General features: G+C 43.9%; 4 protein-coding genes across 7 annotated transcripts in view; 2 read left to right on the forward strand and 2 right to left on the reverse strand.

The window, feature by feature from the left end:
• LOC135083358 (transcriptional repressor p66-alpha-like) overlaps positions 1 to 772 on the forward strand; it is a 27,989-nt gene extending 27,217 nt beyond the window's left edge. For all 3 annotated transcript variants that reach the window (XM_063978094.1, XM_063978093.1, XM_063978095.1), the window contains one exon: positions 505 to 772. The gene's annotated coding sequence lies outside the window, so the exon portion shown is untranslated. The remainder of the gene's footprint in view (positions 1 to 504) is intronic.
• On the reverse strand, positions 762 to 9,495 carry LOC135083362 (S-methyl-5'-thioadenosine phosphorylase-like). Of its 2 annotated transcripts, XM_063978099.1 has the most exons (8): positions 9,282 to 9,495; positions 5,575 to 5,750; positions 4,942 to 5,079; positions 3,535 to 3,714; positions 2,140 to 2,215; positions 1,847 to 1,933; positions 1,206 to 1,328; positions 762 to 910 (listed from the first exon to the last, which is right to left on the reverse strand). In XM_063978099.1, exons 1-8 carry the CDS (start codon positions 9,303 to 9,305, stop codon positions 875 to 877), a joined length of 840 nt encoding a protein of 279 aa, XP_063834169.1. In that variant the 5' UTR covers positions 9,306 to 9,495; the 3' UTR covers positions 762 to 874. The 2 variants fall into 2 exon arrangements, with proteins under 2 accessions (XP_063834169.1, XP_063834170.1); XM_063978100.1 differs by lacking the exons at positions 762 to 910; positions 1,206 to 1,328; positions 1,847 to 1,933; ... (2 more) ...; positions 4,942 to 5,079; positions 5,575 to 5,750 and adding exons at positions 8,038 to 8,519; positions 8,673 to 9,110.
• A 234-nt stretch (positions 9,496 to 9,729) lies between these two features.
• Positions 9,730 to 11,651, forward strand: LOC135083483 (uncharacterized). Its single transcript, XM_063978222.1, has 4 exons — positions 9,730 to 9,920; positions 10,233 to 10,365; positions 10,602 to 10,813; positions 11,236 to 11,651. The coding sequence occupies exons 1-4, from the start codon at positions 9,821 to 9,823 to the stop codon at positions 11,520 to 11,522; spliced, it is 732 nt and encodes a 243-aa protein (XP_063834292.1). The 5' UTR covers positions 9,730 to 9,820; the 3' UTR covers positions 11,523 to 11,651.
• A 94-nt stretch (positions 11,652 to 11,745) lies between these two features.
• The window catches only part of LOC135083389 (uncharacterized), a 95,550-nt gene continuing 88,885 nt past the window's right edge, over positions 11,746 to 18,410 (reverse strand). The window contains exon 70 of the mRNA XM_063978131.1: positions 11,746 to 11,979. Within this exon, the coding sequence (XP_063834201.1) occupies positions 11,893 to 11,979 (87 nt within the window). The 3' untranslated portion in view covers positions 11,746 to 11,892. The remainder of the gene's footprint in view (positions 11,980 to 18,410) is intronic.

Raw genomic sequence — 18,410 nt, forward strand, 5'->3', positions numbered from 1 at the left:
GCTTCACCGGACAATAGATGAGCGCAGATGGCTCTCAAACTCAAAATTTAAGCAACGAGCCTCAGGGCGCCCCCGAGTGGGGCTCGGACCTCGGCCGGCCTAGGGCGTTTCTGGGGGACGGTAGCCTAACATAGGTTTGGGGAGAGAAGCGGCCTTGCACGTGCTGATAAATGTCATTAAAAGTTTTTCTCTAAAAGTGATACTTTGGCTGGAAAAAAATATTTTCCATCAACATAGTACGCCGGCTGCGCTCGGTTCCGATATAGTGACGTCACGCGGCCCAGCATACGTTGACTGTTAGCGGCAAAAACAGCCTATGTTTATTACTTAATATCTTCGGAAGTAATGGTCCGATTTGGATAATTCAAAAAGATATATCATTCTTACGCCATAAAGATTAACGTAGATACTAGTTTCATTGAATTTTCCACAACAGTATTGATCTACATTAACTCACCCTAGCCCTGTTTCTATGAAATTGAAAAGTATTGTTCTCCGTTACAGGCCGAGACGCATCGCAGTGAAGCATTTTGGGAGTGGAGTAATTTTAATTGTGTAGCATAAGCTAGGTTAAGGATCTTTCGAACATTTTAACCAGATAGATCAATTAATGCACAACATTTGAATGAGATACGTAAACCTTTATATTAAGTAAGTAAATAAATACAATCAGTAAAAGGCTAGGTTTATGTGTGCGATAATTTTAAGAGTAACATGATCGTTTTGTATGTGGATTTTAAGGAATAAATAAATGATGCAAATGGTATGTAAATATTGTTTTATTTCAAAAATATTGCAGAGAAATGGTACTTTTAAAGTAGTTTTCGTCATTTATACTTATATTAATATGTTATTTAATCTTATATGGAATATTTTAATCTTTTAACATAATGGCAGAGGACACTTGTTCCTGTAAAGAAAAAGAGAGGTTTAGTTTTTTGCAGTACTTATGTCCCTTTATTGTTGGAGTAAATAGATATTCTAATTTGACGAGAAGTAAATATTTGAAGGATGAGATGTTAGTGTGTAGCTACACCTAAAGGATGTTTTTATATCTTTCTTTGGTTTGAGGCTAAATTTCTGACTTTTTAACGGCTTTATTATTTAATCATCAGAAAAAGCAGTCGGGCAATTGCCACAGTATTTTGAACTTTAATGACTCAGGTCGAAAGATCAAGCTTTAAAAAGGTTAATGAGTTTATTACCTTAAGCTCATCCAAATAGGCCAGGTCAGTCTCAGCGGCCAGTATTTGTACCGCATCTATGATGACGTCAGCTGCTTTCTTAACGTTTTTCCCGAACATTTCCATCACTTCGTTCACCGACACCTGGAACCATTTCATCAGTAGGATTAATTATTTTTGTTTGATACTTAAAAAGGCACCCTGGTTTTCCAGTGGCGTTTACCAATTTTGAACTAAATGACTCAGATTCAGGGTCCTGTATCAGTAATTTGTTAGGAGGCCCCAAACGGCCCTAAGGGCATCTGTAGCGTGGGGCCCCGTATCAATGATGCGGCGGTGGCCCCTATATACTTCCATACACTTTAGCGCCCACTACTCGCCTCGTGGGTTCTTCAAATTGCCACGCCCATAAGGCCCGATTTCCACCAGGAGCGGAGAAATGTTTTGATTACCTACTAACCAATCAGATTTCATTCAGACTGAATGAAATTGACAGAACGAAATCTGACTGATTATTCGCCACATTTCTTCGCTCCTCAGCCCGATTCTACTACAGCATAATTTTCATTATTAGCTATTTGAGTTGTACTCGCACCCAGAACTCACGATTCAGGTTCTAATGTTTAGCTTACGACGTAAACGATGTTTAAATGAATACTCACCGAAGCTTCGTTCTCCCGCCAGCAGTCGTAGTCGGTGACGAGTGCGACTGCCGCGTAGCTGAGGCCTGCTTCCTTCGCCAGGACCACCTGAAAGATTCAGATCAATTTGTTATTTACGTACATAATACGTACATGTTTGGGACAGATAGGTAAGTACGAGTATTTTGGAAAAAATATGCACATTTTTTTTTTAATTTCTAAAAATAGCTAAGATATTAAAATGATTAGCTAGACTAAGTAGGTACTAATCAAGGTGGTATTGATGTGTCATGAACAAGGTAGGTGATACGTACCTCTGGTACCGAAGTCATGTTGACCAGATGCCCGCCCCATTGCCGGTGCATCAAGCTTTCGGCGCGACTTGAAAATCTGCGAAAATAATTGTATAATGTGAAGTGATCGTCACCGGAGTTTGGACTATATGATTGATTCACCAATAGAATTGCATAAAATCTCCGCTTCTCTTTAGTAAACAGGGAGTTACGAGCTGCATAGTTTAAAAATAAATTTGATCGCAATCGCACCTGGTGTTAAGTGAGATGCAGTCTAGGATGGTAGGTACATATCTGCCCTGTAAGTGCCTATTCACTCTCGTCTTGAAAACGCCCGGATTATAGTGTTCAGGAAATACAGCAGCAGGCAGCGAATTCCAACTCGTCACGTGTTCGCGGCCTAGCTCCGTGTATGTATGTAATAATAACAGTCTCCGCTCCACATCCTTTTTGCTTCGTTCCGCTACTTAGCTCCTCACTTGTAGATAGAAACAGTCTGCAACAGCTGCGCTCCGCATTACGCAGCTATTCGGACTCACGTCCTAGATTACAGCTATACCAACCTCGCGATTATCTGGCCGAATCGCGAGTAATCAAGACCAAAAAACAGAAGAACATCATCACATACCTAGGCCCCTGTATGACGACAGCGGTGCCGGACTCGTGGCACCTGTAGTTCTTGGAGCGCGCGGCCTTCAGCAGGGCCTCCCGCGCGCGCCCGCAGTAGGCCGGCCGCATGGGCAGGTGACAGACGCCGCGACGAAGAATGTATAGGACCATGGCCATACTAAGCTCGCGGTAATAGTACTGGCCGAATTGGGGGAGTTTAAGAGCAAAGAAACAAAAGAAAAGGGACATTCGATATACCTTAGTCACAACGTATACTTAGTGGCACAACGTATCTCTCTGATATCTGTGTGCTGTGCCTTGACCTTTACATTATAGAGTGACAGATCAAACAGAAGAATATCAATATTCGACATAATTAGGTGTTTACACACTATACCGCAGCAGCGGCAGCGTTGTGTGTAAGGAAGGATCCATCCATCTAGTGCAGCGTAGTGTCTAAACGCGGTAACAATAGCGGTGTCGCACCTGTGACGACATAATTAGGTGTTTACACACTATACCGCAGCAGCGGCAGCGTTGTGTGTAAGGAAGGATCCATCCATCTAGTGCAGCGTAGTGTCTAAACGCGGTAACAATAGCGGTGTCGCACCGCGGTGACGTGTGCGCGCCTGCTTGAATGATTTAGCCTAAACAAAAGACCATCAACATTCGACAACGACAACCAAGTAGGTCCCTACAAAAAGTGCAAAAACAAATGCCGCAACACTCTATAGAGTAATTGCTTAATCATTGTTTGAAACAAAAGAATTTGACTTGGTTCAAACAAAAGAACATCATTCGACTCACCTAGGCCCCTGTATAACGACAGCAGTACCAGTCTCGTGGCATCGGTAGTGCTTGGAGCGCGCGGCCTTCAGCAGCGCCTCCCGCGCGCGCGAGCAGTAGGCCGGCCGCATGGGCAGGTGACAGACGCCCTTCGGCCCGCCCTCAGTCCGGTCGAAGAACGTGCACTTGCGGCCCCAGGTCCTGGAAATTACGTGACGAATTTAAATCTTATTTTAGAGGTGACAATTATTAGCCCAAAGATGTCGAAATCGGATTGACATGACAAAGTAAAAGTGCGGACAAAACGTAAAACGCGGGATATGTTTCGTTCGCACTCAGATATTTCATCATCATTATCATCATTTCTGTACTAGTTCACTACTGAACTTAGGCCTAACCCTAACCTCAATGATTGCCATATTGACCGGTGGGACCTGCATCTAACGCCATGCTGTTACCTTTATGAGGCGGGTGGGTAGATCTCCCACGCTGCGCTTTCCGTTCGTGGCCCTCCATTCAAGAACCATGCTGCCCTATTGGCCGACAGTCTGCGTACTACGTGCCTTGCTCATTGCCACTTAAGCACTTAGCTTGGTAATCCGTCGGGCTATGTTTATGTCAGTGTTTTTCAACCTTTTTCATGACGCCACCCCCCTAGCATGAACAAAAATTTTGCGACCCCCCCGACTGTTCGCTTTTTTTTTCATGCCTTTTACAAAGATGTTGTAGGGACCGAATTCTTCAATCTATACAACATTTATGCATTTGCATAATTAGATTTCTGATAAATCTAGCTTGTAAACTTCTATGGCTTTTTTACTGAGGTAGTTTTTACGACCTCTCGCGACCCCCTAGGGCAGTCTTTCCCAAAGTGGGCGATAACGCCCCCTTGTGGGCGCTGCAGGCTTAAAGGGGGGCGGTAAGAGACCCAGAAAAAAAATCGGGACGTTGTGTAGAGGCTTGGGAGGCGTCATCTACTAGGAGGACTCTTAGACATCGACTGAGCTCGACTCTTGACTGCAAAAATGGGGGGCGCTAAAAATAATTTATTTTCAAAGTGGGCAGTAGACTAAATAAGTTTGGGAACCACTGCCCTAGGGGGTCGCGACCCACAGGTTGAAAAACACTGGTTTATGTCAACGACTTTAGTTCGTTTACGGATCTCGTCATTTCCGATTCATTCTCGTAAAGAAACTGTGGAATGGACTGTCGTCTGCGGTGTTTCCGGACGGATACGACCTGCAAGCTTTCAAGAAGATAGCGTATCTTCACCTTAAAGGCCGGCAACGCACCTGTAACGCCTTTGAGACTGAGGGTGTCTATGGGCGACGGTAATCACTTACCATCAGTTGATCCGTCTGCTCGCTTGCCTCCTGTCACATAAAAAACACCAAGGGCTATATAATAGTGAGTCACATCTTTAGTTACCTGTCAATGAAATCGTCAAGTATCACGAGGTCGCCCGGCCGGTAGTCCTCGACCAGTGAGCCGGTGGCGGTGGTGGCGAGCACGTGCGAGCATCCTGCTTGCTTCAGAGCCCAGATGTTGGCGCGGTAGTTCACGTCGCTGGAAAATAACAAAATTGATTTCAGGGATTTAAGTATGATGGTAAGATTTGGCATTGGCAGTGGTAGTTACTTATTGCGTGGATTAAGACACCCTGTATGTATATGCCTTGGGTCGTAGGTAAAGGGTTTGTGTGATAGAGCCTTGTTCTTTGAATGACTTACTTTCGTTTATTTTTAGCAACAATGTGGGTTGTCTGGAAGAGATGGCTTCAAAGCGATATGACTACCTAGATTGCTTGTATTCGAACGTCAGTTGTGTGAGCGAAGATAAACAACAATGACATCTTCCTCCAGTCAACCTTAGGGTCAAACTGAGAATATCGTAGGCGGTACAAAATTATAGATAGCTAAATAAGATTATAAATAATAACATAATAATATGAATACATACATAGACACGTTAGCACAGCTCTTGGTGTGCAATCTGCATAAGTAAATGCACATTGTTTTTACAAATTTTACGATTTATTAATGAATTATTGTTGTCTTTTACCTCGGTTGGAACTGATGCTTCCTCCCGTGTCTGGCCAGCAGCACACACGGCACTCCCTTGATCTGCCCTTGGATGAGGACGTCTGAGGGCTTCCCGAACGGAGTGGTCACCTCCAGCTCCGTCTGGTCCTCGAACAGCGTGGGGTCATCGAACCCGGACCCGCCAATTATGCCGATCTGAATTCAATGAGGATCATTTCGATTTTTAGCTGTGAATGCAGATTTATAGGGCTAAGAAATCCTTAATACACAGTCCAAAAATTTTTGTTCTACGACAAAAATTGACGAAGTTATGGCCAAATTACTAAAAAAGTTCCCTGACCGCCCGGCGCGGGGACGATGACGTCACTATATCCGATCCGAACGCTGCCGCGTACTGCGTGGATAGAAAATATTTTTTACTCGCCAAACTGTCAGTTTTAGAGAAAAACTTGTAATGACATTTATTCATCAGAATAAAGTAAGCTATCGATAGGTAATTTTAAAAAATAGAAATTGTGAAAAATAACGCAAAAAATTCATACGCTCATACGATTCAATAGTACGCAGAGACGCGATTGGGGTCTCCGCGGTGGTATATTTGGCGATTTATTCAAATAAAGTGTTCATAAGTGTTGTTAGAGTCATATCTTCTTCCAAGTAAAATATAAAAATGTATAAGTATTAATTTATTTACTTCTAACAATAAGGTATAGCAGAGGCAGATACACTCTGCCTAGGCTACAAGACATTGCTATGAAGATCATTTCGATGTACACGCAATACCTACCTGTTATTTAGTTTTTCTGAGTTAAACCTACGTACCTACCTATTTATTCGCCGTTCCCATGGGCGGGCCAGCTGCTGCAGGAAAGGACAGCTGCTCCCTCCTGGAAATCTATTTGATCTTAGCCTAGAAGCTGGGTATGACTCCCCAGCCCCCCTCCTCTCCCCAGGTCATAAGCTGGGCATGACTTCCCCCTCGGCCAGAAGTTGGGTATGATTTACCCCCCCCCCCCCCTCCCAGGCCCGAAACAGGGTATGACTTGACCCCTCCCCCTCCCCCCAGGCCAGAAGCTGGGTAAGGCTTGCCCCTCCCCCCAGGCCAGAAGCTGGGTAAGGCTTGCCCCTCCCCCCAGGCCATAAGCATAAGCTGGATATGACTCCCCTTCGGCCAGAAGCTGGGTATGATACCCCCCCCCCCCATGCCAGAAATTGGTTATGACTTGACCCCCCCCCCCCCCTCCCCCAGGCCAGAAGCTGGGTAAGGCTAGCCCCTTCCCCCAGTCCATAAGCATAAGCTAGGTATGACTCCCCTCGGCCAGAAGCTGGGTATGACTTACCCCCCCCCCAGGCCAGAAACTGGGTATGAGTTGCCTCCCCCCCCCTCCCACCAAGGCCAGAAGCTGGGTAAGGCTTGTCCCTCCCCCCAGGCTATAAGCTGGGTATGACTTATCCCCCTCCCCAGGCCAGAAACTGGGTATTAGCATCATATTATGTATTATTATGTTCAATACAAACAATCATTAAGTTACACTCACCCCAACCGCGTCTCCGCATTGCATCGAATCCTATGAAAATGTGGTTTTTGGACATAGCGATACTTATTTTTCACAATTTTTATTTTTTAAAATTACTGGTCGATAGGTTACTTTATTTTCATGAATAAATGTTATTATAAGTTTTTTTTTAAAACTGATAGTTTAGCTGGAAAAAAATATTTTCCATCCCAATAGTACGCCGGCTGCGCTCGATTCGGATATAATGACGTCACGCGGCCCTGCGTACGTTGACTTTTAGCGGCAAAAACGGCCTATGTTTATTACTTAATATCTTCGTAAGTAATGGTCCGATTTGGATAATTCAAAAAGATATATCTTTCTTATGTCTTAAAGATTAACGAAGATACTAGTTTTATTGCATTTTCTACAACAGTACTGATCCTCATTGTCTTTGATTGAAGTTGTAGAAATTGGAGAATGACCCTTATTTGTTATTTGAATTTTGTAGTTTTTTAATGAAATAATGACGCTAAACTCTGTGGCGTCATAAGCTTGACGCTAAACTCTGTGGCGTCATAAGCTTGACGCTAAACTCTGTGGCGTCATAAGCAGTTGTATTAAAAGTGCTATTTTGGTATCAAAAATAATGTTAAAACTTTCAAGAATTTGGTATAGTCTGGTCTGCGAGCACGTAGAATTTTGTCCAATGACCCCAAGCTACCCATCCTTATCGCTCGCGCGTGATTATATTGCTGTCGCGACTGTGCGACAGACAACGACTCACAGACCGGGCTTTAGCTGTAGATACTCTCATATTGAGGAAGTAAGTTAATTAGTTTCATATTAATATCAACAATCATCTAAATTCAAGTTTTACAAGTCATAATGATTTACATACTTTAGGCCAGTTGTAACAGAAATGAGAAGATAAATAGATATTGATTGATAATAAGGTACCTATTAAAGATAATGAAAGTACAAAATTTTATGTAACAACTCATTTATTTTACTGAGGTAAACAACATCTACACAATATATTACTGAATACTTTGAACATTGATTTAAAAGTAAATGCAAAACATGGCTACAATTTTACACTATTTCTCATCGAGACCTTGCTGGAATTTTATTTCTTTTGTGGTTTCATGTGCTTTTTGTAGATTTTGTGCGATTTGGAAATATCTTTTTGATTCGTCAGGGTTCTTCTCAACGCCTTCTCCTTTTTTGTACATCATACTGACATTCGCACATGCATACATATTGCCGAGCTCACAAGCTTTCTTTGCAAATGTAAATGCCCGTTTCATATCGGACTTTATCAGATATTCTATGTTTTTGTTTTTCTCTGGATTGTGTGGGTTGAAGTCTGCAACGTTTTTGGGGACACCAGTCAAGTACATCCCGAATAAGTAGTGGCATGACATGTCGTCATTTAGATCACATCCCTTTTTTAGGAAGTTGTATCCTGGAACATAGAAATAATTGTTATTATTTATTCAATTAAAATATTATGAATAAAATATCAAATGGTGAATACAGCCATGTAGTTCAATATCCAGTTAACTGTTGCATTATATTGCACAATGATGAAAATTGATTTCCAATGTTAAATTCATACCTTTGGGAACATCTCTTTGAATTTTAACTCCAGGGCCAGTGGCGGTCAGCAACATCCCTGCGTGCAAGCATGCTGAAGGTTCACCCAAATCACATCCTTTCTCGAAATAGGTTAGGGCTTCCGCGGCGTCACCTTTCTCTCGCCCGCGACCCACCAGTGTATAGTTCCCAAATTTTAAACATGACTTCCCGTATTTATAATCTAAACAGTTGCTTTTATACACTTTAGCGGCCTTCTCGAAGTCTTTCTTGATAGCCTCCAAGTAATCGCCCAAAAGGTGACACACTTGCGGCTTCTTCTCTTGGTAACAACCGAAACGGTATTCGATGCCAAGGTTCTCAATGTATTCCTTGACCTCTTCCTCTTTTTTCAAATCAAATGCCATGATAATAAATTTTTAACAATCCCAAATGCGCGAGGTTAGATAACAGTACCGTTCTGTGTGTCAAAATGATAACATTATCAGTTTGTAAACAAGTCATTAGAAGTACTTATTATAAAAAATAATTCTAATATACGTACTTAACACGGAAAAATATAGAAGATATTTAAATTAAAACTATTATAACTATACATAATTAATAAGGAAAAATTTAAACCAGGAAATACCTTTACTTTCGGTGTATCGCCCATACTTGAAGAAGCACACAGGAGTAATTAAAATGAAATCCACTCTAAAAAATAAAGAGTTTAATGTTTAACAAATCAATGAACATAAATTTTATGCGAACTGATAGTATTTGGTGTCAATTTAATTAATTAAACAATTATTTCCGGTTTGCCAAGAAACACACGGTTTCACAGATTTGACGACTTGACATTGACAAACGGTATTTCACCACTGACAGTTCATCACACATAATTTTACGTTTTGTTATCACAGTATCAAATTTTGAACAAGTTAATTAAAATATTTTTTTTATTTACATCAATATTTAATAACAAAATAAATTAATACTGGAATATAATAAGCAATTAATAATAAAATATCCTTTTAATATACAACAAAAACAAAAGTATATTACATACGTTTCGTTATCATAAAATATTTCCTTTGTCAAATTCAGCTGATTCATTCATTGTGAAAATTTGCAAATTGTAATTTTGCCGAACAAGAAACTCGTGTTGTGTGAGTTTAAGTTATAAATATGTCTGGAAAAACGGATTTGTTCACCACACGTATGAGAAAAGCTACGAGGAAAATCCATTCGGTCAGCGATGCCCTAGTTAACGCTAAATTCGCTATTTGTAAGTATCTCGCATTCAACGCTTTGTTTTGTAATTTCTCTAAGCGTTCATGTGTTTGCATCAAATATAATAAAATTACATTAACATATCATACTTACATACCTAACCTATTTATTACCCTATTTAATTAGGTACCCTTTAAAAATTTAATGTTCTACCCTCATCACCTATAGATAGAAAAAGTGAAAAACTTAAAAATAAGTACAAAATAACAAAATTAAATACCGAGTACCTAAGTGCCCAGTAATACTTGATTACTGATCTGATTTTGTGAATTAGGTATTTCATTAATTCAAGATTTTATGAATCCAGCTCTTAGAGACGAGACAGTGTGGGGCGGTGGACTCTTCGTGTTCTACCATATATTCGCATTTCTGGAAGATGCCAAGGACCGGTTAAACTTGCCTGATTATAACAGATTGTTCGTGCACAAAACACTTTACAGGTTAGAATTTTATAGTTCCCTTTACCCTACCTACCATAATTTTATTTCTTTCTGTTTTTTATTAGTTTCCAATTTGATCTTATTGCATTCTATTTGTTCACCATGATTACATCCAATCGCTGTTTTTCTTGGCCAGTCAATAATCTTTTGTTTCTTTTATGTATCTGTATCACTACTGTTTGTATAAGCTATCATGTGCACAGCAACATTGTAATGATATTTTAATTAAATTATAGAAAATCTGCATTTGAAGCGGACCTGAATCATTACCTTGGTGAGGAATGGCAGTCGCTACCCAAGTCGGCCGCTTTGGAGAACTATTTGGAGCACTTGCAAGACCTGGAGAAAGAGAATCCGACGTTGCTCATGGCTTATGTTTACCACCTGTATCTGGGATTGCTGAGCGGTGGCCAGATACTGTCTAAGAAGAGAAAAATGTTTGGTGGAAGTACGTTTTTAACTTATATTTAGATAAAAATAGTTAATTATACTTAATAATATTTTAAACTATTATGTTGCATTTTTTACTATAAAATTATCACTTCACGGGATTTATTGCAACAATATCTATTTTAACGGTAAATAATATTTATATAGATATTTTATATAGATTTATTGTTGCAATAAATCCCGTGAAGTGATAATTTTAATTATACTTCTTAGATATTCATTCTAATGAAAATTCTGTCCAATGATTCTTTGATCAGAACCCATTTGTGTCACTCAGATGATCATTACAATAGTAGCAGATTATCCAAGATTATAATTAATAGTCCTTTATTCTATAATTAATGAAGAAGAAAAATCTCAAGAACTTGAGATAGTAATACATATTTTCAAAATAATAAATTGCAATGTATTTTATTTCAGAAACATCTGAAGAAGCTTACGTTGACAAAGTGACAGACTTCAGTGGTGTTGACATCGGCCAGCTAAAGAATGACTTCCGCACAGTCATGAATGAAATATCCGAGAAGATGTCAGACGACGAGCAGCAAGCGTTCATCGATGAGAGCAACCAGGTGTTCCTCATGAATAACCTTATTGTCAACTCCGTTGCTGGCCAAAACCAAGTTATACGCACAATGCTGTACAAAGCGTCCGTAGTTTTCTTAGTAGCCTTGGGTGCTGCCATAGCATATAAGATGCATAAGTAAAATGTTAATTTGTAGCTTATAGGTTATATAAGTAGAATGTTAAATTTAAATGATTGTTAATTATTTTATTAGAATTGTGATATTATGTATTTGTTGTTTTCAAGACTGATTATAATTGAATTGCATTGATATTCGATTTTTTATTCAAAATTCCCAAAGTTTTTGTATGAATTAGGTAATGCATAAAAACTGGGACTACCACAGGAAAAATAAAGATCACAAATTCAATATAAAAATAAATTGATATAATTTATTTATCAAATTCAATCTTACATTACAAATGGCACTTATTTACAGCCTACAATGTCACTAATATACTATCTATGTATACAATATACTATCTATGTATACAATATACTATCTACGCGTCTCAGCTTAGCGTCGGTAGAGTGGGGGGGTCCATCGCCAAGTCGATCAGCTCGTCGATGTCGTCCGTGTTCCAGAACGAAAGCTCCGCCTGCGGAATACAAGTAATTTATTAGCCATGTGTGGCGTAGAATAATAATTCGTACAGTCTCACAAAAGTATTTTTGTAGACGTACTGAGCGGGGGAAAACCCCCCTCGAAATTGTACCTCCCAATATCTTTAAATCCCGGCCTAACTCGCATGTCCCTTTCTTGGTTCAAATGCGTCCCCTTGGAGCCAGAATGCTCTCCTCGAACCAGAATACTCCCCCTTGGGCTAAGTCGCTCCTCCTTTCGAACGTTTCTCGAACCAGAATGCTCACAATTGGGCAACAGAATGCTCCCGATCGGACCAAAATGCTCCCCCTTGCGCCATAATGCTCCCCCTTGTGCCAGAATGCTCCCTGCTGTGTCAGAATGCTCCCCCTAGTGTCAGAATACTCCCCTTCGTGCCAGAATGCTCCCTGTTGTGCCAGAATGCTCCCTGTTGTGCCAGAATGCTCCCCCTCGGCCCAGAATACTCTCCCTGTTGTGCCAGAATGCTCCCCCTCGGCCCAGAATACTCTCCCTCTCGTGCCAAAATGCTCCCCCTCGGCTCAGAATACTCTCCCTCTCGTGCCAGAATACTCCCCTTCGTGCCAGAACGTTGCCTGTCGTGCCAGAATACTCCCACTTTTGTGCCAGAATGCTACCTGTCGTGCCAGAATGTTCCTCGGTCGTGCCAGAATACTCGCCCTCGAGCCAGAATGCCTCCATTGTGCCAGAATGCTCCGTCGCGCGCCAGAATGTTCCTCTTCGTTCCAGAATGTTCCGCTGTCGTGTCAAAATACTCCCCCTCTCGCGTCAGAATGTCCTCCTCAGGCCAGAATGTCTTCCCCCAGACTTACCATCCTATGCGTATCCGCGCACGGCCTACAATGTAGCCTGGCGTCTCTACACTCGCAGCGCGCGGGGCGGCAGGCGGCGGCCGTGAGGGCGGCGCGCGCCCGCGACTGTCGAGAAGCGCCGCGCCGTGCCGCGGGAGATAATACAGCTTCATTGACGTACCGAGGGAGACGGGAGAGCAGCTGTCTCCCTCCTGGACATTTTACGCCTCTGCATGCTACTTTAAAAACTGTCTAAGCTCCTTAATGCCCTCTGTTGGGACAGAATGCTCACTTCGGGCAAAAAAGCACCCTCTCTAGCCAGAATGACACCTTCAGGCCAGAATGCCCCCTTCCATCAGTACACCAAGTGGTTGGAACTTGTCTATTACCTACCTTAAGTGTCCAACCCCCCCTAGCTGCCTAGTGCTCTCAGTAAGACCAGAATACTCCCACTTGGGCTAAAATACTCCCCCTCAGGCTAGAATACCCCTCCTTTCGTGCCAGAATGATCCCTGTCATGCCAGAATGCTCCTTGTCGTACCAGAATGCTCCTGTCGTGCCAGAATGTTCCTCTTTGTGCCAGAATGTCCCCCTTCGTGCCAGAATGTTCTCCTTCGAGCCAGAATGCGCCCTGTCATGCCAAAATGCTCCCCTTTGAGTCAAAACACTCCTTCTAGGACAAGAATACTCCCCCTTTGCGCCAAAATGCACTGGAAAGCTCGCTCTTACGCCAGAATGTTCTCTCTTGGGTTAGAGTAATGGCTGACTCGCCATCCTATGTGTATCCGCGCACGGCCTACAATGTAGCCTGGCGTCTCTACACTCGCAGCGCGCGGGGCGGCAGGCGGCGGCCGTGAGGGCGGCGCGCGCCCGCTACTGTCGAGAAGCGCCGCGCCGTGCCGCGGGAGATAATACAGCTGTCATTGACGTACCGAGGGAGATGGGAGAGCAGCTGTCTCTCTCCTGGAAATTTTGCGCTTCTGTGTACCTTAAGTGTCTTAAGCCCCCTAATGCCTTCTATTGCGCTAAAATGCTACCTGTCTGGCCAGAATACTCCCCCTGTCGGGCCAGAATACTCCCTGTCGTCCAGGTAATAAAGCTACTTACATAGACGTACCGAGAGAGACAGGAGAGCAGCTGTCTCCCTCCTGGAAATTTTACGCCTCTGCATCCTACCTTAGAAGTGTCTAAGCCCCCCTCCTAGTGTCCTCACTTAGACCAGAATGCTTCCCACCTGTGCTAAAATACTCCCCCTCGGGCTAGATTACCCCTTTTCAGGTCAGAATGCTTCTCTTAGAATCAACACACTCCTCCTTGGCTCAGAACACTCCTCTTTGGGTCAGAACACTCCTCCTTGGGTCAGAACATTCCTCCTTGGGTCAAAACAGAACACTCCTTCTAGGAGCAGAATACTCCCCCACGCACCAAAATACTCCCCCACGCACCAAAACGCAGTAGAACGATCTCTCTTACGCCATAACGCTCGCTCTTGTTCTAGAATAATTACTGTTTAATAGTCTTACCATCCTATGCGTATCTGCACACGGTCTACAATGTAGCCTTGCGTCTCTACACTCGCAGCGCGCGGGGCGGCAGGCGGCGGCCGTGAGGGCGGCGCGCGCCCGCTACTGTCGAGAAGCGCCGCGCCGTGCCGCGGGAGATATAAAGCTAGTGTCATAGACGTACCGAGGGAGATGGGAGAGCAGCTATCTCACTCCTGGAAATTGTACGCCTCTGCATCCTACCTTAAAAGTGTCTTAAGCCCCCAATAGCACTTGGGCTAAAATACTCCCCCTCGGGTTAGAATGCCCTTCTCGGGCTAGATTACCCCTTTTCGGGTCAGAATGCTCCCCTTTAAATCAAAACACTCATTGGGTCAGAAGTCACAACACTTCTTCTAGGACAAGAGTACTCCCTCTGGCACCAAAATGATCCCCCACACACCAAAACGCTCCCTCACGCACCAAAATGCTCCCCCACGCACCAAAATACTCCTCTTTGCACCAAAACGCAGTAGAATGTTCTCTCTTGGCCCATAATGCTCCAGAATGTTCTCTCTTGGGCTAGAATAATGGCTGTATTATCATCCTATCTTACCATCCTATGCGTATCTGCACACGGTCTACAATGTAGCCTTGCGTCTCTACACTCGCAGCGCGCGGGGCGGCAGGCGGCGGCCGTGAGGGCGGCGCGCGCCCGCTACTGTCGAGAAGCGCCGCGCCGTGCCGCGGGAGATATAAAGCTAGTGTCATTGACGTACCGAGGGAGACGGGAGAGCAGCTGTCTCTCTCCTGGACATTTTACGCCCCTGCATCCTACCTTAAAACTGTCTTGAGTGCCGTCAGTTAGACCAGACTGCTCCCACCTGAGCTTAAATACTCCACCTCGGGAAAGAATGCCCCCTCTCTTGCCAGAATGACTCCTTCAGGCCAGAATGCCCCCTTCCATCAGTACACCAAGTGGGAGGGACTATTCTGTAACCTACTTTAGAAGTGTCTAAGCCCCCCCTAATGCCTTCTGTTGGGACAGAATGATCCCACCTGTGCTAAAATACTCCCCCTCGGATTAGATTACCCCTTCTCGGGCCCGAATGCTCCCCTTTGAGTCAAAACACTCCTCCTTGGGTCAGAACAGAACACTCGTTCTAGGAGCAGAATACTCCCCCTTGCGCCAAAACGCAGTAGAACGCTCTTTCTTAATGCTCGCTCTCGTGCTAGAATGACGCCTGTATTATAGTCTCACCATCCTATGCGTGTCAGCGCACGGCCAACATTCGTGCCAGAATGCTCTCTGTCGTGCCAGAATGTTCCCATCTCGTGCCAGAATGCTCCTTTCGTGCCAAAATGCTCCATGTTTCTCCCGATCCTCTTTCTTACCATCCTATGCGTGTCGGCGCACGGCCTACAATGTAGTCTTGCGTCTCGACACTCGCAGCGCGCGGGGCGGCAGGCGGCGGCCGTGAGGGCGGCGCGCGCCCGCTACTGTCGAGAAGCGCCGCGCCGTGCCGCGGGAGATAATACAGCTAGTGTCATTGACGTACCGAGGGAGATGGGGGAGCAGCTATCTCACTCCTGGAAATTGTACGCCTCTAAATCCTACCTTAGAAGTGTCTAAGCCCCCCTCCTAGTGTCCGCAGTTAGACCAGAATGCTTCCCACCTGTGCTAAAATAAAATCTTTTTCCATCACTAATCTTCATGCTGTCCTCGTTTCTGAGAGCTGGCTCAAACCTTGCCTCGACTCCGCGGCCTACGCTCTTCCTGGTTTCATTCTTATAAGGAATGACCGCACTGGTAAAGGTGGTGGCGGTGTTGCTATCTACCTTCGTAGTGACATCCCATATAGGGTGCTGTGTATGTCACCGTCTCCCTATAGTGCGACGGGCGAGTTTATTTTCATCGAAGTAAACGTGAAGGGCGTCAAGGCTGTCCTTGGGGTGGTGTACTGCCCCCCTGGGGTGGACTACCTCCCCGAGCTCGAGTCTGCTTTAGAACCGATTTCCGCGGATTACATGCATCACTTAATTATGGGCGACTTCAATACCAATCTTCTTGTAAATTCCTCTTCTTCTACCAAACTTACCTCATTGGTCACTTCCTTGAATCTCTCTATCCTTCCGTTACAAGCCACCCACCACAATATTGATTCCCCTGACACCTTACTCGACCTTGTAATCACATCCGCACCTGACAGTATTATTGCGTATGGCCAGTGTCCTGCACCAGGTTTCTCACGACACGATCTTGTTTACGCGAGCTACAGGCTACACACTAGCAAACAGAAACCAGAGACCGTGCTTATGCGTAGTATGTCTAAGGTGGATGCAGACGCCATTAGGCGCGATGCAGCCTCACTCGACTGGGATCCAGTTGTGTCTGCAACAACTATCGATGACAAGGTCGCCGTCTTCAACTCCAATCTACTAACCCTCTACGACGTGCACGCGCCTCTGCGGCTTGTGAAACTTAAACGTCCTCCTGCACCATGGATCTCGAAGGGTGTGCGTATGGCGATGACTCGTCGAGACAGGGCCTTCCACATCTACAAACGTGACCGCTCTGATATCAACTGGAGCAAATACAAAACGGCTAGAAACCGCTGCAATCAAGTGGTGAGATCTGCCAAACGTCGTCACATCCATGACAACATTATCGATGCCTCTTCAGCTGATGTATGGAAGTTTCTCAAAACACTGGGTATCGGTAAAAATCCTACAAAGCTCACCCACTCTTCTTTCTCTGGCGATGACCTCAATACTCATTTTTCCTCTGCTTCCATACTGGATCCACTCATTAGATCACAAACCATCTCTGAGGTAACTTCCACAGCTCTTTTGGTTCCAGAAGTATTTGTTTTCTCTGCGGTGTCTGGTGATGGGGTCAGGAAAATTATCCACTCCATAAAATCCAAAGCGGTTGGCGTCGATGACATCAGCCGTACCATGATCATTATACTCCTTGAATTCCTACTTCCTTTCATTACTCACATTATAAATTTTTCCCTATCCTCTGGCACATTTCCTCGTATCTGGTGCAAAGCTTTTGTCACCCCTCTTCCCAAAATTCCAAATCCTGCCACATTAAATAACTTTAGGCCCATATCAATACTACCTTTCCTTTCCAAAACCCTGGAGGCAGTTGTTCATTCTCAGCTGTCTAGTCTCATTTTCACCAATAACCTTCTGAGTCCTTTCCAATCCGGTTTCCGTCCGGGTCACAGCACCAGCACCGCATTACTCAAAGTAACGGAAGACATCAGGATGGGAATGGAGCATGGCCAACTTACCTTACTGGTGCTTATCGATTTTTCCAACGCCTTCAACACAGTTGATCATGAAGTCCTCCTATCGATGCTATCCCGTTACAATTTGTCACCGGTTGTTATGGATTGGTTCGCCTCTTACCTCTGCGGGCGCCAACAGGCGGTACGCATTGATAAAACTGTTTCCCACTGGCGTGACCTTCTGACCGGTGTCCCGCAGGGTGGCATACTTTCACCTTTACTTTTCTCTATTTTTATTAACTCTATTACCCACAATATTGGCTCATCTCACCATCTTTACGCCGACGACCTTCAATTGTACCGACATTGTCACCATGATGAAATTGATCAAGCAGTACAGTACATAAATGACGATCTGGAACATATCAGAAAATGGTCGAGTCGTTACGGGGTTGCTGTAAATCCCAACAAATGCCAGGCAATAATTGTGGGTAGCCAGCGTCAACTTCGCCGCTTAAATATGGATGATGTCACCTCTGTCAATTTTGATGGGGTTGATATCCCATACTGCTCGTCCGTCAAAAATCTCGGTCTTTATCTAGATTCTAGCCTCAGCTGGACAACTCAAGTATCTGAGATAAGTCGGAGGGTCATCGCCACATTGCGTTCCCTTTGCAGACTGAAATACTTCCTTCCAATTAAGACCAAAATCTCCCTTGTCCATACCCTTATTCTTCCGGTCATAGATTATGCTGATGTATGTTATCCTGACCTAAACCAAATTCATGTCAATAAGCTAGACCGGCTCCTCAACAACTGTATCCGGTTTATATTCTGCTTGCGCAAATATGACCACATTTCATCATTCCGGTCTAAGCTTCAATGGTTACCTATACC

This window comes from Ostrinia nubilalis, chromosome 23 (genome assembly GCF_963855985.1).
Source record: "Ostrinia nubilalis chromosome 23, ilOstNubi1.1, whole genome shotgun sequence".
NCBI lineage: Eukaryota > Metazoa > Arthropoda > Insecta > Lepidoptera > Crambidae > Ostrinia > Ostrinia nubilalis.